Raw genomic sequence first — 17,005 nt, forward strand, 5'->3', positions numbered from 1 at the left:
TATGATCCTTCTCTTTAGACTCCTTAGACAACTGTCACACTGTAAGCAAAAGCAGAAATGTGCTATAAAGGTGCAAAAAGGAATTGGGTCCTGTAACAAAAAAGGATCCTAACTACTGGGAGGAGGAAAAAATAACATCACACTAAAATAGTAAATGCCAAGGGGAGGACTAGGTCCTCTAACTTAAATGGGCCTAGTCCTGCCAAGAACGGGAAAGGAGCACAACACTAGAAAAAAAACCCTCTAATAAATGACAGGCAAATAGGTTTATCTAAAGAGAAAAACACACCACACTATAAATAGAAAAAGGCAAGATCAATAGAGGACTTGGTCCTCTAACTTAAATGGGCCTAGCCCCTTAGAAACAGTTAACTAAGTTTCCTAAGCCTAGACAAACACACACACAGGAAGAAAGCTAATACCAAAAAAATGGACCAAAATATAGCAAGTCCTGCAATGTAAATACACACTATCAAAGCTAGTAAAGAGCTGACAAAAGGGCTCAACAAGAAGAAACAGAAAAATTCTAAATAGAAATAATCTAAACTACTGTGGGATACCGACAAAACACAGGCCTGTGGAAAAAACACCAGCCAAACAGCTGACAAACCAGCGACAACTATTTAACAATACCCAAGATCAACTATCATCTAAAAGATGTATTCTAACTATATTCTAAGAAAAACAAGCTATATATTCGAAAACACAGAAGAAAAGGTTTACCTTAGCCACAGCCAAGAAGAGCACTTCTGAACTCGTAAAGCAGCAAATGAGATCTGAGGATTGATACCACTGCATGATGGGATATCTACTTTGCCATGAGCCAAGTTAGAGACTTCGAGCTTCTGTAATCGGCAGAGTCGGAGCAGAGGATTGGCTCCGAACCCACATGTGAGAATGAAGGTGAGATAGGACAACATAACATCTACTCTTAATGGGTCAGTAAATATATATTCTTTTTAGCTGGTTCTTTATATACAGTGGATATAAAAAGTGTACATATCCCTGTTAAAATCCCAGGTTTTTGTGATATAAAAAAATAAGACCACAATAAACCATTTCAAAACTTTTCCCACCTTTAATGTGACCTATAAACGGTACAATTTAATTGAAAAATGAACAAATCTGTTAGGAGAATAAATATAAAAAAAGTACAATAAGCTGGATGCATAAGTGTGCACACTAATACTTTGTTGAAGCACCTTTTGATTTAATTACAGCGTTCAGTCTTCCTGGGTACACACCTGCCATCAATTAAAGCGATGCTGGCTAACCCCAAATAAAGTTCAGCTGTCCTGACATTTACTCAGTTGCCCGCTACATCATAAGTCATGGTCCGCAGAGAGCTTACAAAGCATCAAAAGAATCTCATTGTTGAAAGGTAGCAGTCAGAAAGGTATAAAAAATGTCCACAGCATTGGATATACCATGGAATACAGTAAAGACAAGTCATCAAAAAGTGGAGAAAATATGGGACAACAGTGACGTTGCAAAGAACTGGACATCCCTCCAATATTGATGAAAAGGCAAGACAAAAACTGGTCAGGGAGGCTGCCAAGAGACCTACAGCAACATTGAAGGAGCTACATGAATTTCTGGAAGTACTGGTTGTGTACTACATGACAACAATCTCCCGTATTCTCCACATGTCTGGGCTATGGGGTAGGGTTGCAAGATGAAAGCCTTTTCTTGCACAAAAAAATCCAGGCCCAGCTAAAATTAGCAACACACATCAAGTCTCCGAAAAGCATGTGGAAAAATGTAAAAATGTGTTATGGTCTGATGAGACCGAGGTTGGACTTTTTGGCCACAATTCCAAAAGGTACATTTGGTGCAAAAACAACAATTTACATCACCAAAAGAACACCATCCCCAAGGTGAAGCATGGCGGTGGCAGTATCATGCTTTGGGGTTGGTTTTCTTCAGCTGGAACTGGGGTTTTAGTCAAGGTGGAGGGAATTATGAACAATTCCAAATACCAGTCACTTTTGGCCCAAAACCTTCAGGTGTCTGCTAGAAAGCTGAAGATGAAGAGAAATTGCACTTTTCAACATGACAATGACCCCAAGCATACATTCAAAACAACAAAAGAATGGCTTCACCAGAAGAAAATTAAAGTTTTGGAATGGCCCAGCCAGAACCCAGACCTAAATCCAATTGAAAAATCTGTGGAGTAACCTGAAGAGGGCTGTGCACAAGAGATGCCCTCACAATCTGACAGATTTGGAGCACTTTTGCAAGGAAGAGTGGGCAAATACTGCCAAGTCAAGATTTGCCATTCTGATAGACTCCTACCCAAGAAGGCCGAATGCTGTAATTAAATCAAAAGGTGCTTCAAAGTATTAGTTTACGGGTGTGCACATATGCAGCCAACTTATTGTACTTTTTTTTATATTTTATTCCCGTAACAGATTTGTTTTTAATTGAATTGTACAGGTTATAGGTCACATAAAAGTGGGAACATTTTTGAAATGACTTATTGTGATCTAATTTTTTAAATATATCCAAAAACTTGGCATTTTAACAGGGGTGTGTACACTTTTGATATCCACTGTATAGTTGATCTAATGTGATAGCTCTCAGACCTAGCACTTTACAGCAGAATTTCAGGGTCAGTGGTGAAGGATGGAGCCCTGAATAAGACCCAGGAGACCAATTAGCATCCCAGCAGGGAGGGAGAAGAGTGAAGTAACATGAACCACCTACCTCTCCAAGGTTGAAAAGGATGGGCATAAGCACTTTGTCAGCATGAAGTGTTGTGAAGTTTCCCTGGTGTTGCCTGGTGTAGATCTTGCAAACTACCACCAGTACTTAAGAATGAGAAGGCATGGCTGTATGCCAATGACCCTAGTGGACATGAAGTAGTCAGTCCCCTGCACCCCCCTTTCTCCTCAGAAACCAAACATACACAAAGGGACACAGAACAGAGAAAACTCTTGAAGCACCCCTGATGGCTGTATAAATGATGGCCCATTCAGTTTGACCCTCAGCTCAGACATAATGAAAGAATGGGCCAATTGCCTGGGACAGAGATGATGGTTGGCAGACAAAAATGGCACTTCACTGTACACACTTTACAGCAGACTGTTCTGCATACTAAGTACCAGCTTAGGTTAGTCCTTCAATTAAGTAATAAGGCAAAATAAGGAATGTGAAGATATACTAATGTTTTGTTTCTAATAAAAATTAAATAAAATTTTTTATGAGAAGAAAATTCTAGTGCTGTTTATTTGCAAGATTAAAACAGATCCTAGGTAGAAAGAAAAAAAAGCTGACAGTATTACAAAGCAGTAAACAAAAATAAATTCAGAAAGTGATGAATGAGTGGCCTAGCTTAAAATGCCAAACTCCATGAAACTCTTGTTTTTCCAGTACAAAGCAGTCCAAAGGTCAGATTTACTGATACCTTTTCCAGAAAAACAGTATCCATGAGAGTATGTTAATATTTACTATGATCTCAACTGGGACAAGTCAAAACACAAAGCAAACCAGAGTGTTTTAACCTCCCAAAAGTTGTGTGATTGCATAACAAGATGCGACTAAGAACTGCCATATGGGATTGCCAAAATTGTGAAGTTGTTTATCTCACAGACAGGAGGTACAGAGTTTAATTCTCATTGAGGGAAATTGGCTATGATTAAAATGGTCCACAACTGCAGCCAACCTAGTACCTTGTAGGTTAATTAAATTAAAATATTGCACAATATTTCATTAATAATAGCAGTACTAATTTTTCTCTAAGTGAGGTAAACAGAATAATGTTATTCAAGATCACCAATACTGCGGTTCAATTAACTAATCAGAAGTCTTAAAAACAGATGAGGTGTAGGTAAACCAAATACTACCCCACACTCATCCATGGGTTATCTTATCATTATATAATTATGGCAATTTTGATTTTTTTTTAAGGTCAGTTGTGTCTTTCACTTTTCAATACTAATAAGATAGTTCCCAAGTAACAAACAACACAGTGATTAAGGAGTAACAATGTGGCAAACGTATTTGCAAACAATTGTATGAGTTTATAAATAATCAAATTTGTATGTCACGGTGCTATAGACAAGAAGACATCCCTTACAGAATACAAATACAACAGCAACAATAATAAAAAGTGCAAGTTCCGTGTGGACAGACATGCTATTCACCTGTATAGAATTAAGGAAGACTCAGCCATCTCCCCATCTAGCTGTTCCTTAGCATAAGGACACATCTGATTTATGGTGAGCAGCTGTAATAATGGTATTTCTTTTTAAGTATAACTTTGTTATATGTAGTTCAGGGACTTGAAACTGCAATTGTTTAGTTTCCCAGAGCTTCACTACAACATATAGCAACAAAATGTCAGCTTCTTTGTTTCAGTTTATATTTTAATATTTTTTACATTTAGCTATTGAATGCATTGTTTTATGTCATGTGTTTCCCATTAAGTAACTTTTTATTGCAGTTTGGGGATTAAAAGCATTGCTGTTTTCATTTCTCTTGACTGCATGAAAATGGTGATGATTTCTTCTTTCCATTATGTATTTCATTATCTTACACTTTTCGGTGCAGCTCAGACTCTGGATGTTGTTTACCATTATTAAGTTTCTCTAAACTGTACTGAAATCAGCAAGAATCATGCATCAGATGTTCAGCTGCCTTTTTTTATAAACAAGCTACTATTGTTTGAGATGCTAGTTTTTGATTTGACAATTTCTGGTCTGCTGACAGGTCTGCACAATCAACATGCACATTTCTGAATAATTAATGCTCACTTCATAACATCTAATGTACTACAGACAGTATACCAAAAAATTAAATAGGTTTATTAAGTTTTGAGAAACAATTTCCAAAAGAAGCAAAATAAGCAGCCATGATAATCACTTATATCAAAAAATATCTTAACCTGGTATTTAATTTTGGAATTATTTCAAGCTTTCATACACCTACATGCTCAGTCTTCTAGATTAAATTGTTGCATCTATAAACTCAGAACAGAACAAAAGATCAGAAATGTTTATTCCACCATAAGAGCATCCTTCAACAAATTCAAATCCTATAACAAAACCACACTTATAAATGTACTGCAGAATTAATATTTTTATTTACAAATGCGGCTAAACACATTAATTTCCTGTTACTATAACTTGCTTATACAATGCAGAAGATTTAGTTTTCCTTTGTTTTATATCTGCTACTTCTCGAAGATAAAAACCTGTTGTAACTATAGCAAATGGAACTGCTATAGGCATAACTGCTACATGAAAGACAGAAGATCAACTTAAGAATCCTATACAGTTATTAGAAGGCACATAGTTACATTAATAGCAAAAACAGACTGCAAACAAAAACTGCTGGTTGGTTAATAAGTAATATGATACTGTAGCTTTGTGATAGCCGTACATAACATACAACAGTAAGGTAACTGTATTATACAAACTACTTCCTTATGATAAATTTACCAAAAAACATTTGCTGCTAAAGATAAATGATTTATCAGCATGATAAATAGACTTTAAATTCACTGATGAAAATAACTTGTGTAATATACATGCAAATTCCCTTCTATTTGTACATGCTGAATTCAAGAAGCAAACTAATGCTTGCTGTTCCTTCAGTCAGTGAGAGAACAGAATGCTGCCCCAGAACAAACACCCTCTCATAAATAACTCAGAAAGGAACATGAACATTTAATACTTGTACAGTTCTTCATAACATTATATAAAACATGTGCAACATTGTCTATACAGCTGTGCAATCGACAGGGTGCTCAGACATCAGTATCACTAGAAATAACCTCTTCCTCCTCCACCATCGGCACCAGCAATTCATCCTCACTCTCATCAGCTTCCTCATTCTCGTCATCCTCACATAGCGGACTGATGTCCTGCTGTAGAAAAAAGAAAATGACCCACATTTCAATACTCTAAGCTTTCTTTTGATGCAAGTTTTGAATGCAGGAAATGAAGATCATGATCCATTACAGCTCTAAGTAAATACCATGCAACATTTTGCGCAACACCGTTCTTGCAAATGCAGTCATACATCTCAAACACTGAACTGCACTTGACTGCTTACACATTTATATATAATGTGTCTGCATCCATGCATGTGTGTGCTTTCCTTAACATACTACAGAAGAAAAATACTAAATGCTCTTCCATTGGATCCTTAAGGAGAATAACAATAACCATACTGAATATTACATTCGTACAGAAGCAGAACGTATTTTAAAAACTAAGCCAACATGGGGATTGAGAAAGGAGATTCTGCCAAAGGGATTACTGCAATTATGGATACAGCCAATAGAAAAGAGGGGGCTGGAATTTAATGGAGAAAACTGGTAAAGGAAACAAGGTATTGTTAGCAAATAATTAGACAGGGAAATGCAATAGAATGGCTAGAGGCCAAGACATTTGTTCTGTAGGCCATAGACTGCCTTCCCTATCAAGGGTTGACAGAGTACAAAGAAATAAGGGGATCCTAAGCAAAAGATCAACACTGGTAACATTTTTAGTAGAAACTAGAACAGACGTTGCGGTTAAAAAATGGATAATTAGCAGGGCATATAAAAGACTCCATCATAACAATAATCAATCAGAGGAGATTAGAAAGGACTGGAAGGAGAGACTAGATAAGCAATTCACAAAGAAATGGGGAATATATGTATGACTCACACATATGCAACAAAGTCTAGACGATTTAGGATCTTTGAATGGAAGTGTTTACATACTTATTTTTACACTCCAAATATATTCCAAAGAATATTTCCTCGGGTAGATTGATTGCAAAGGTTGGATGTGTGATGGGAAGAAAGAGTTAATTGGGAACATGCTTTCTGGAAGTGTAACAAGTTGGTAATCTTTAAAAATTCCCTGCAGACTACTCTATCAGGAATACTGGGTGAGCAAATTGGTGCATTAAAGGAAATAATTTTTTTGAGCTATGACACAATCGTAATTGCCTAAACATAGTAAGGCATTGCTGAGTCTACTTATGGTGGCTGCCAAAAAAGCAATTACTAGAAATTGAAAATCAAAGTCTAAACCAACTGTACTAGAAACAGTGAATATAGTAACAGAGATAAAACAACTGGAAAAGGAGTCTTTAGAAAAGGGTAGGAGAAAATTACATAGAAAAAAACAGGAATTGTGGGAATACATGCAGAATAATGCTTTGCAGGAAGAATGATATTTAAAAGGTGGCAGGATTTGAATAAGCTATGTCATGTTTGACAGACAATGACTGGATAGACACGTGATGTATAATGTTTGCAACTAAAAATGTGTCAGCATTGTTTGTTTTCATTTAAATGCATGATTGCCTATGTCATACGTCTACATTTAATAAAAATGTTCTTGATTTAAAAATATGTTCTTCCACTGGGGAGCTGGGGTTTCCTGCCTAATATGTGATATTCTGGAGGAGGTGATAATGTGTTTTAGCATTTATATATGGAACACCTTTTGTCAGTGCCACTGCAACTGTTTTGAATGCACAGGCCAGAGACGCCTACTAGCCTTAGGTTACCCATAATAGCCACAATTTTCATCTGTACAACCACAATTTTCATCTGTACTTATCTGTCTGCTGCACTTGTCATGCAATTTTTATTTTATTTTACATATACATTTGCCAGGTAGCTCACATAATGAGCCTTACAATCTAGGTGAAGCCAACATTCTTTTCCAGTACATAAGGGCTGGATTCCTTTAATGAAATTTAACATAGTATGTGGAGAGTATGGTGATTACACTCTGATATCAGTAAAAAAGTAAGCTTATAAATGTACTTAACTAAAATTAGAGGAGTGAACACGTTTTGTTATACGTCTTTCAAGACTATTTAGGTCTAGCTTCATACTACAGCACACAAGACAATCACCACATAACAGTTCTGGAAAACTGCAACCTTTAAAGCTGAATACGTTATACTACCACACAAAGCAAAAGTAGGGTTATAGCAGATGTGTATAATGGCTTTTAAAGCTGTTGATCCAGAGGTATGTTTCATTTTTAGCCACTGTCTGCAAAACAGCACTGTTACACCTTTAAAAGCTGTAAAATACTTCAGCCCCCTACCACTTCTCTGCAACTCATAGTGCATTGCAGTAGTAAGGCTCCATATACTAAGAACTATGATCCACATTCTCCAATTATAACCAATAGGTTGTGTTCCTGAAACGGAGGTCAACATTTACCTCAAGTATTGATCTCAGGATGACATACATTTAATGAACTCAGAATAAGCAGATTATGATAAGAGGCCTGATATTAAATCTTACATTATCACAAATTATGACACTCAAGTTTCTGGATCATAACCAAACTGTGTATTCATGAACTGAATTAAAGAAAATCACTTCAAGGGCAAAGCTCAAGAGAAATAATTTTTGAAACCACTTTAAGAACACAAATGGTTATAACCATCTCTTTGTAATGCATAAGTTTACAAGAAACAATGTTTAAAAAACATGTAGAACAACTGCCCATCATCTTGCTTATCCTATTGGATGATTAGCAATGCATTTTACTTCTGGCTTCACTTTGTGTGGCAGTAGAAAGTATGCTCCTTTGTTTAAACTGGTAGCTGGTTTACTGTGCAGTTCTTTGGTGAATGCAGCATGGTTATGACTGCAGAAAGTTTGCTTACCTAAAACAGTACAACTCATACGGAACTATAACCAAGCTTATCATAGCTAAGCTCTTTTACATGAGCCTTGCCATATCAGTGTTATTGTTCTTGCAATTTCATAGAATAATCAGTTTGTTCTATATATTACAATAAAGTTATAGTTACAGCAATTATGCAAAATAATATTCACATACAAGTTAAAAATCCCATTCAACATATCACTGAGATGATAAAGCTGCTTACATCGGTAACTAGTACAGGAATATCGATACGTTACACACTGCAACATTTCTTATGCATGCATACATACTGGCATATGACATTGCCCACTGTATGTTGATAGGCACAGTTAAACTAATCAGTGATCGTCTTGCTTAGAGCAACAATAAATCTAGCTGCCGTTGAAGTGCATAATGATTTGTAAAGCATTTTGGCCACTCATCATACTGCACATCAAGTAGTTTTGAAGAGCGCTAACATGCAAGACCAGGCTGAGTATGGTATTAATCGACCACTGTGGAATGCTGGTATATTAATGAAACATCTTGAGGCGGCTTTAGAAAGTACAGTTGTGTACACTTACCATAAATGTAGATGTACGTCGTGTATTCACTGTTGCAGTCCTAACGAATGGGTTATCCAGCTCCCGGTAGCCCTTGACTGGTTAAGTAAATAGGACGTCGGCTGCTGTCAGTTGTAAAGGACATCAGGATGTCCGATACAAAGGGAGGCAGCAGACATCACTTCCTCAGTCTTTCTTGCCATAACAGTCAGAAGCTCCCAGAAAACAAAGCTTAAGCCAAAAGCAATTTTTGGCAAATACCAAATTTAGCCTATATCTTAGGAAAAGAAAACATAAGAGGACCAAAAAGGGGGAAGGAGGGAGGGAAGCCAGGACTGCAACAGTGAATACACTCGAACATCTACATTTATGGTAAGTGTACACAACTGCACTATGTTCGTGTTTCACTGTTGCAGTCCTAATGAATGGGATGATTACTAACGCCCAGAGAAAAGGGAGGCAGAACCAACAGAATCAAGGATTGGAGATAATGCCCTGCAGAACAGCAGTGGCAAACCCTGCCCTGGCTCTAGAATACAAAGGCAAATTATAATGCTTTGTGAAAGTGTGAACAGAAGACCATGTGGCAGCCACCAAAACGTCTTTAGTAGGGACACCCATTAAAAAGGCTGCAGAAGTGGAAGCTGCTGTAGTTGAGTGGGCCCTAATCCCTTGAGGAGGAACCTTGCCATGAAAGGAGTAACAAAAAGAGATACAACGTGCAATCCATTTAGAAATGGTTTGCTTAGAAATAGCCTTGCCCTGGGCTCCTGGTGCAAAATTGACCAATAACTGTGCTGATTTCTGAAGGTCCTTAGTCCTGTCCAGGTAAATCCTGAGCTGTCTGTGCACATCAAGAGAATATAGGATCCTTTCACTTCTATTTCAAGGATTAGGAAAGAAGGTAGGAAGGCATAGGAAAGAAGGTAGGAAGGCATATGGATGGATTAAGAGTCAGGCTAGAAACCACCTTAGGCATAAAGGAGGGGTTGGTTCTAAGAGGCTAGAAACCACCTTAGGCATAAAGGAGGGGTTGGGTTCTTAGAGACCCTATCTGCATGGAAAATAAGAAAGGGCTCCACAGCCATCAACGCTTGCAGCTCCGAATTATCCAAGAGGAAGGCAGTCTTCCAAGAGAGAAACTTTAAATCTGCATTGGCAGCTGGCTCAAAAGGAGGGAGAGTGAGTTTCTCTAAGACAAAATTAAGATCCCACGCTGGAGTAGGTGCCCTTCTGGGAGGTTTTAAGTTGCAAGCACCTCTGAGAAACATTTTCATTGGGGGATGAGAGAAAATAGGTTGTCCAAAAGAATGATGAGCAGAAATGGCTGAAGCATGGATCTTGATAGAGGAAAAAGAAAGACCACCCTGAAGCAAATCAGCCAGGTATTCCAGGATCAGAGGAAGGGAAGGCTGAGAAGATTCCCCTCTAGCTTGCATCCAATGAGAGAATCTTTCCCATTTACCAGTGTAGGACGTCCTAGTGCTACGCCACTGAGACTGAAGATGAGGATGTAGAATGTTTCCACCTTTCTGAACCAAAAGATCTGGCTTCAGAGGAAGCTGCCATGGAGGAATGTGGGAGAGACTGCGAAGCAGTGGATACCAATGCTGTCTGGGCCAGTCTGGAGCTATGAGAATAGCCCTTGGTCATTCGTCCCTGATCTTCAGTAATACTCTGGGAAGAAGAGGAAGGAAGGCATAAACTGACATCAGCGTCCAAGGGAAGGGCATCACATCCACTCACCATGCTCTGCTGTGATGCTGTCTGATGCAAAAAAGAGGTAGAAGATGGTTCTCTGGGGAGGAGAAAAGATCCTCCTGTGGAGTGCCCCAACGCTGAATGATGCTGTAAAAGACTGCTCTGTTCAACTGCCACTCGTCAGGATCCAGGGTTTCTCTGCTCGACCGGTCTGCCAAAACATTAAGCCTTCCTGGAAGAAATTGAGCTAGGAGATGCAGGTCCAGGGATGCTGCTATGGACCAAAGATTCATGCTCTGCCTGCACAGGGGGTAAGAATGAGTCCCTCCCTGCTTGTTGATGTACCACATGACTGTGGTGTTGTCTGTCCTGACGAGCAGGGTCCCTGGAGAAAGAATATGCTTGAAAGCTAGCAAGGCCTGCTGAACTGCTATCAACTCCTTTAAATTTATGTGCAGGTGCATCTCCTGGGCATGCCAACGTCCCTCTATGCATCTGCCATCCAGGTGTGCTCCCCAGGTATAGTCCGATGCATCTGTGGTAAGAACTTGAGTGGCAGGAGGTGGGCAAAAAGGCATGCCTTTGTTTTGTAGACAGGCTGTTGCCCACCATAGAAACTCTGTCTGCAGACATGGAAGCAGAGGAATCATCATATACAGGGTCCTGTGTGTGTTGACAACAAATGTTCTTGAGTACCATTGCAATTTCCTCATATGCAGTCTTGCATATGGAATCATGAGAATGCAAGAGGCCATGTATCCCAGAGCTTGCAGGTATTTCCTTGCAAGGAGGTGGGACAGGCTTGCCAAGTCCTTGAAATAAACTGAAAGAGTTGTCTGCTTCTCCTGGGTGAGATGTATCATCTGGGCGGCTGTGTTCAGACTCGCTCCTAGGAATGCTATTCTCCTTGGATGGCACCATTTTTGATTTTTCCTCATTGAGAGTGTAACCCAGTGAAGAGAGAACAGTCTTTATGAATTTTAGATCCTTTAACAGCTGTTCCTGAGAATTTGCTTGAATCAGACAGTCATCCAAGTATGGATAAATCTGAATTTTCACCTGCTTGCAAAAAGCAATGACTGGAGCCAGGCACTTTGTGAAAACTCTAGGAGCAGTAGATAAGCCAAAGGGCAGCGCAGAGAATTGATAATGTTGCTTGCCCACCCTGAAACTAAGGTAATTCCTGCAACTTTCCCTGACAGGGATGTGCAGATAAGCTTCTTTGAGATCCAAAGTTACCAGCCAGGAATCCTTTTCTAACACTGGCAGCAACTGATGCAGAGTGAGCATTCTGAACTTTGAAATTACCAATAAATAGTTCATAATGGACAGATCTAGGATAGGATGCCAGGTGCCTTCTTTTTTTGGAACTAGGAAAAGTCTGGAATAGAAACCCTGGCCTACCCGCTGAGCAGGAACTGATTTGATTGCTCCCAGAAGAAACAGAAACAAAATTTGTTTTTCTACTTCTGCCCTTTGGTTTGGAGGAGCGTCCGGGAATCCTTTACGAACTGGAAAGGTGTGGAAAGAAAACTTGTGGCCTAGAGATACAGTTCTGAGTACCCATCTGTCATTTGTGACAGTGGCCTAGACATTTGCAAAAAGGGCCAACCTTCCCCCTAAAGGACTCTCCTGGCAGGCAAGAACAGGCAGAAATTGGATAAAGTCATTGAGATTGTTTTGATTGAGATGCAGGCTTAGAACTTCCCACCTTGAAAGTGGAAGCCTGCCAATGCTTAGACCTTTGAGAGGTAGACACCTGCCCCCTTGAAGATTTGTAACCTCTAGTCCTTGAACGGTTCTGTCTGCTGGTATCAGGAAACATCCAGCTCTTAGAAGGGTAATTCCTACTAAACCGAGGAGGTTGAACTTGCAGAAAATCCTTAACAGTTTGCACAGACTTGGCCTTATACTCCATCTTCTTGAGCACTTCCTCTGCTTTGCTGCCAAAAAGACTGTCCTTATGCAAGGGTACATCTAACAGCTTAGCTGGAAGCTGGAAGGGGTTGTTCTCTGAGCCAAGCGTGCCTTCTAACAACAGATCCAGTAGCTGTAGTCCTGCAGGAGGCTTCTAGAATGTCAAAACCACAATGTAAAGAATGTTTATTAACAAGACTGGCAGAATTCAGCAAATCCTGCATATCCTTCCTCTCCGCCAAAAGAGGCGCGCACTTGCTATTCTAGACCTAATAGCCTCCAAGTTGTGCTGCTGGAATTTCAGCATATGAAAAAGACAATTAGTAGACCTACTAGCAAGAGGGGCAGAGGTATAAACTTTTTTACCCCACCTATCTAGGTTCCTAGATTCCCTGTCAGAAGGAACAGGATTTTTAGTAACAGTGGCCTTAACTTCTTTAGGGCCTTGAGAAATAACCTCAGGATCCACCAACAGATTCCTGAAAAGAAACAGATGAGAATCAGGGACCCTATAGTACTGGTCAGGTTTCCTGGGAGCAGGAGGAACTGAATTTGGAGTTAAGGAATTTTCCAGGAAATCATCATCAACCACTTCTAACACTGGGGGAATAGTCAGAGGCTTATGCTGAGGTAAATCCAAAAACTCCCTAATCATTTTCTTAGATTGGGGATAGTCCTGACTTTCCCATTTAAAATGCTCCCTGACAGTATTTACAGTATCACCAAAAGAGAAGTCTTTGGGGGAGAAGCAGAAGGGATGGATTCCTCTGCATCTGAATCCTCAAAAGGAGAAAAATCCTGAGACACTTCCTCTTCATCAGCAGAAATGCTAGAAGAATCAGAGCCAGAAAAAGAAAAAGCCTCAGGAAACACCCCTGCTCCTTTTATAAGGAGGAGGCTGAGAACCTCTAAGGGTCAAAAGATCATCAGCCATTTTAACCTTCTGGGATTGAGGGGAACAAGAAGAAACTGGAGCCTGCTTTTTCACAGGCTTATGACTAGAAGATTTACCTGCAAGTCTAAAGGGGGGCCTGGCAACCACCGAATTCACAGTAGAGGTAGTCGGTAAGAGCTTGCTGTGTGAACAAAGGAAGGAGGCCTCAGACACTCGCGTCAGCTTAGCGGTTCTGGATCCAGCCGAAGAGGCAACAGGCAAGGGGTCAGAAGGCAAAATGGAGGCCGGAAGCCTGGGGGACTCTGAAATGGTCTCAACCAAGGCCTGCGGTTGCAAATCCATGGACTGCAGTGGCTGCAAAGGCGCCTCACTGGCTACCGCATGACTGACTACCATCCTAACATCATCAGAGGACTTAACCTTTTGAAGCCTGTCGCAGTCCTTATCCTTACATTTCTTGGGTATTTCTGAAGCCTGAAGACCAGCGGACATCGTACGACAAACTTAGGCCAAACTCCAAAATGTTTAGCTAAAAGCTTAGCCCAACGACGAATAGTATGCAGATTAAAGGATGCACAGATATCACAATTAGGAACATCATGGTCAAGGCCTAGACAAATACAATGGGAATGAAAATCTCTATGGGGAATCTGCTTTCCACAGGTAAGACAATTATTAACCTTTTCTGATATTCGTTAAGGCAAGAAAAGAGGATCCCCAACAGGGTACTTAGCTGTAGTATACTTCAACTTTGGAGTCTGAAACTAAAAAAGGTAAACTGCCAACCAGCACTCGTGCAAAAAATGCTTCTGCTTTGGGCTCCGTGGCAAGGAAGACTGAGGAAGTGACGTTGGCTGCCTCTCTTTGCATCAGACATCCTGACGTCCCTTACAACTGACAACAGCCAATGTCATATTTACTTACTTTTGGTATTCTTATTCATCGTTTTTTGTCTTCATAACGGAATAAAATTTTAGTGACTAGAATATGCAGGCTAAGTGAAGTTAACCTGCCTCAATTAATGTAGTACACTGAAAAATATGGTGTATACGAGACAGGTTGTGAAACAAGCTGAAAGCATTGGCAGAGAATACACAAGTCAAGATGTATATGGCAGGTAGGAAAACATACTGTAGTAAACTAAAAAAACTCATGCAACAGGTGTAACACAAAAAGAAAATTAATTAAAATGTAATTGAAATAAAAATGCACACATTACAAGAGAGTCATGAAAATTAGTTTTTTTCCTCCTGCCCACAATTTACAATAAGAATGTGTAAAATGCAGATAGTGTGCAAGATGAAAATACAGAAATGATGGATCAGACTATGTTGCACATTTGGAAAAGACACTAATGTTAATAAAAGCATGATGTACATGCCATACACTGAAAGTTAATTGAAACATTCAAGGCATTAGGGTTAAAACTAATCAGATGAAGTAGTTGTCCCCAAAATTGCTTAATTTTCAGGGGCGGCTCGTGCTATCAGACTGCAGCCCCCTTAGCAAGAAAAGGAAAAAAGAAAAAAGTACTTTTTTTTTTTTTATTTTTACTGTCTGTCTTTCATCTCTGTCAGCTGGCTGCTTGCTTTACGCCGGTTGACGAGCATGCGCACTGTCGATTGCAGCGGTTTTAAAAAAATAAGGTTTTTTTCCTTTCTACTTGGAGCTGCAGTCCAGAGAGCCAATTAAGGCATCAGGGTGATGCCCAGCAGTCTATGCAGTTCCAAACCGCATAGAATTGGAAGGGGTCGTCTGCAGGAACGTACATGACGTGGATGGGCTAAATGGCTGCTGATTGGTTCTCACTCTCTTCCTGGACTTTATGTGCTAGGAAAAGAGTGAGAAGCAAACAGTTGCAGCCAGTTTAGGTTGTGGACTTGAGCCTTGAGGATTTATTTGACTAAGTGCTGGATTTTTTTATTGCTTGGCGTTGGCGGCCTATTTCGTTTGCTTTTCTTCTTTCTCTTGGTGGTATGTATATTGTCAGTTGGATGACAGATCACTTAGATGCATCATATGAATAATTATAAACTGAAATAAATGAGTTGTGTTGTTAATCAAGTACAGCATGCCACTGCTTGCATAGAACTGTACAAATTATGCTTATGTGATAAGAACATACCTCTTAAAATATTTTTGTGATTATAAGCAGAAACAGATGAAAATAGCTTACTCCTTTCTGAAGCATATAGGGGCAATATTTTGAAGGTCGAACAAATTTTTTTTAAATAGGTGGATGTTGGGAACCACATTATGAGGTTCGAGTACAAAATGCGAATTTCTGGTTAAACCCATGGTAAGTAAAGCTCTTATCCCACAAAATACCAGATACATACAATGGCTATTTAAGTTACTTTGTTTTAAAGGTGCTGGGTGTCTAAGCCAGTGGCTGCACATAAGAAAATGGGAGGAGTTTAACTTGTTAGGAATTGAATGGTTATTTTCTTTCAGAAAGCAGTCATTGGAAGAATTGCTTTACTATTTTTTAATAAACTTAGAGCACTGCCTTACTGGGCTTTCTATAGCTGACTGAAACAAGTATTAAGAAGTTATATGTGGGAAACCATGTAGTGTAATGTTGACTATTGTATGTTGCAAGGTATATTTTATTAATTTTCTAATCATGTATGTCCACTTGTCACTAGCTCTTTTCAAAGGTAACCCAAGAGCACTGTCTGGTTAAATGATTGCTCTCAGTCACACAGTTTACAAGTTAAGACAATAAAATGCAAGACTATAGGACTAAAATTGTTAACAGATCATAGCCTTAAGCCTCTGTACTGTCTGACATTATGATAGTGCAAATTCTGAATACTGACTATGTTGCTGGTATGAATCTCATTTCTTTTGCAACATGGCAGCTCAAAATATGTATAAATTAAGAAACACTGATGAGCCTTCTTTAGATATTTGCTTGCTTTGCAACTGTATTTTCATAGGAATAATGTGTACACTGTCTTCCAAAGTATGTTTATTTTGGTAAATTCCACATTATAACAAGACACAACTGTTTTTGTACACACTGATTGCATTGCCAACATCAACAGTGTATTATAATGTTACCAAGGCTGACCTCTCAGCCAACAGGTTACCCAATGGGAATGTAACCATGAGATCTGCTGAACACTGGTGCTCTGACCTTAATTTGGAGTGACTTGTTTTCATACTCATTCAATATGGCTAATGCCAAACAGCTCAGAAGGTAGCAGAGAAAAAGGAAATGGCAAATCCATCAAATGAATTCATATACTTTCCTTCTCGTTTTACTTCCGTGATGAGAACTGCAAACCCGACATAACTACAAACAGAACATG

At 39.3% G+C, this 17,005-nt stretch overlaps 1 protein-coding gene across 11 annotated transcripts in view; it reads right to left on the reverse strand.

The window, feature by feature from the left end:
• Nucleotides 1-4,784: 4,784 nt before the first annotated feature.
• Nucleotides 4,785-17,005, reverse strand: part of LMO7 (LIM domain 7) — a 921,898-nt gene continuing 909,677 nt past the window's right edge. For all 11 annotated transcript variants that reach the window (XM_044071726.1, XM_044071729.1, XM_044071732.1 and 8 more), the window contains one exon: nt 4,785-5,869. In XM_044071726.1, coding sequence (XP_043927661.1) covers nt 5,847-5,869 — 23 coding nt within the window. In that variant the 3' untranslated portion in view covers nt 4,785-5,846. The remainder of the gene's footprint in view (nt 5,870-17,005) is intronic.

Source organism: Protopterus annectens, chromosome 5.part0 (genome assembly GCF_019279795.1).
Source record: "Protopterus annectens isolate FY-2018-M chromosome 5.part0, PAN1.0, whole genome shotgun sequence".
In the NCBI taxonomy this organism is placed as follows: Eukaryota; Metazoa; Chordata; order Ceratodontiformes; family Protopteridae; genus Protopterus; species Protopterus annectens.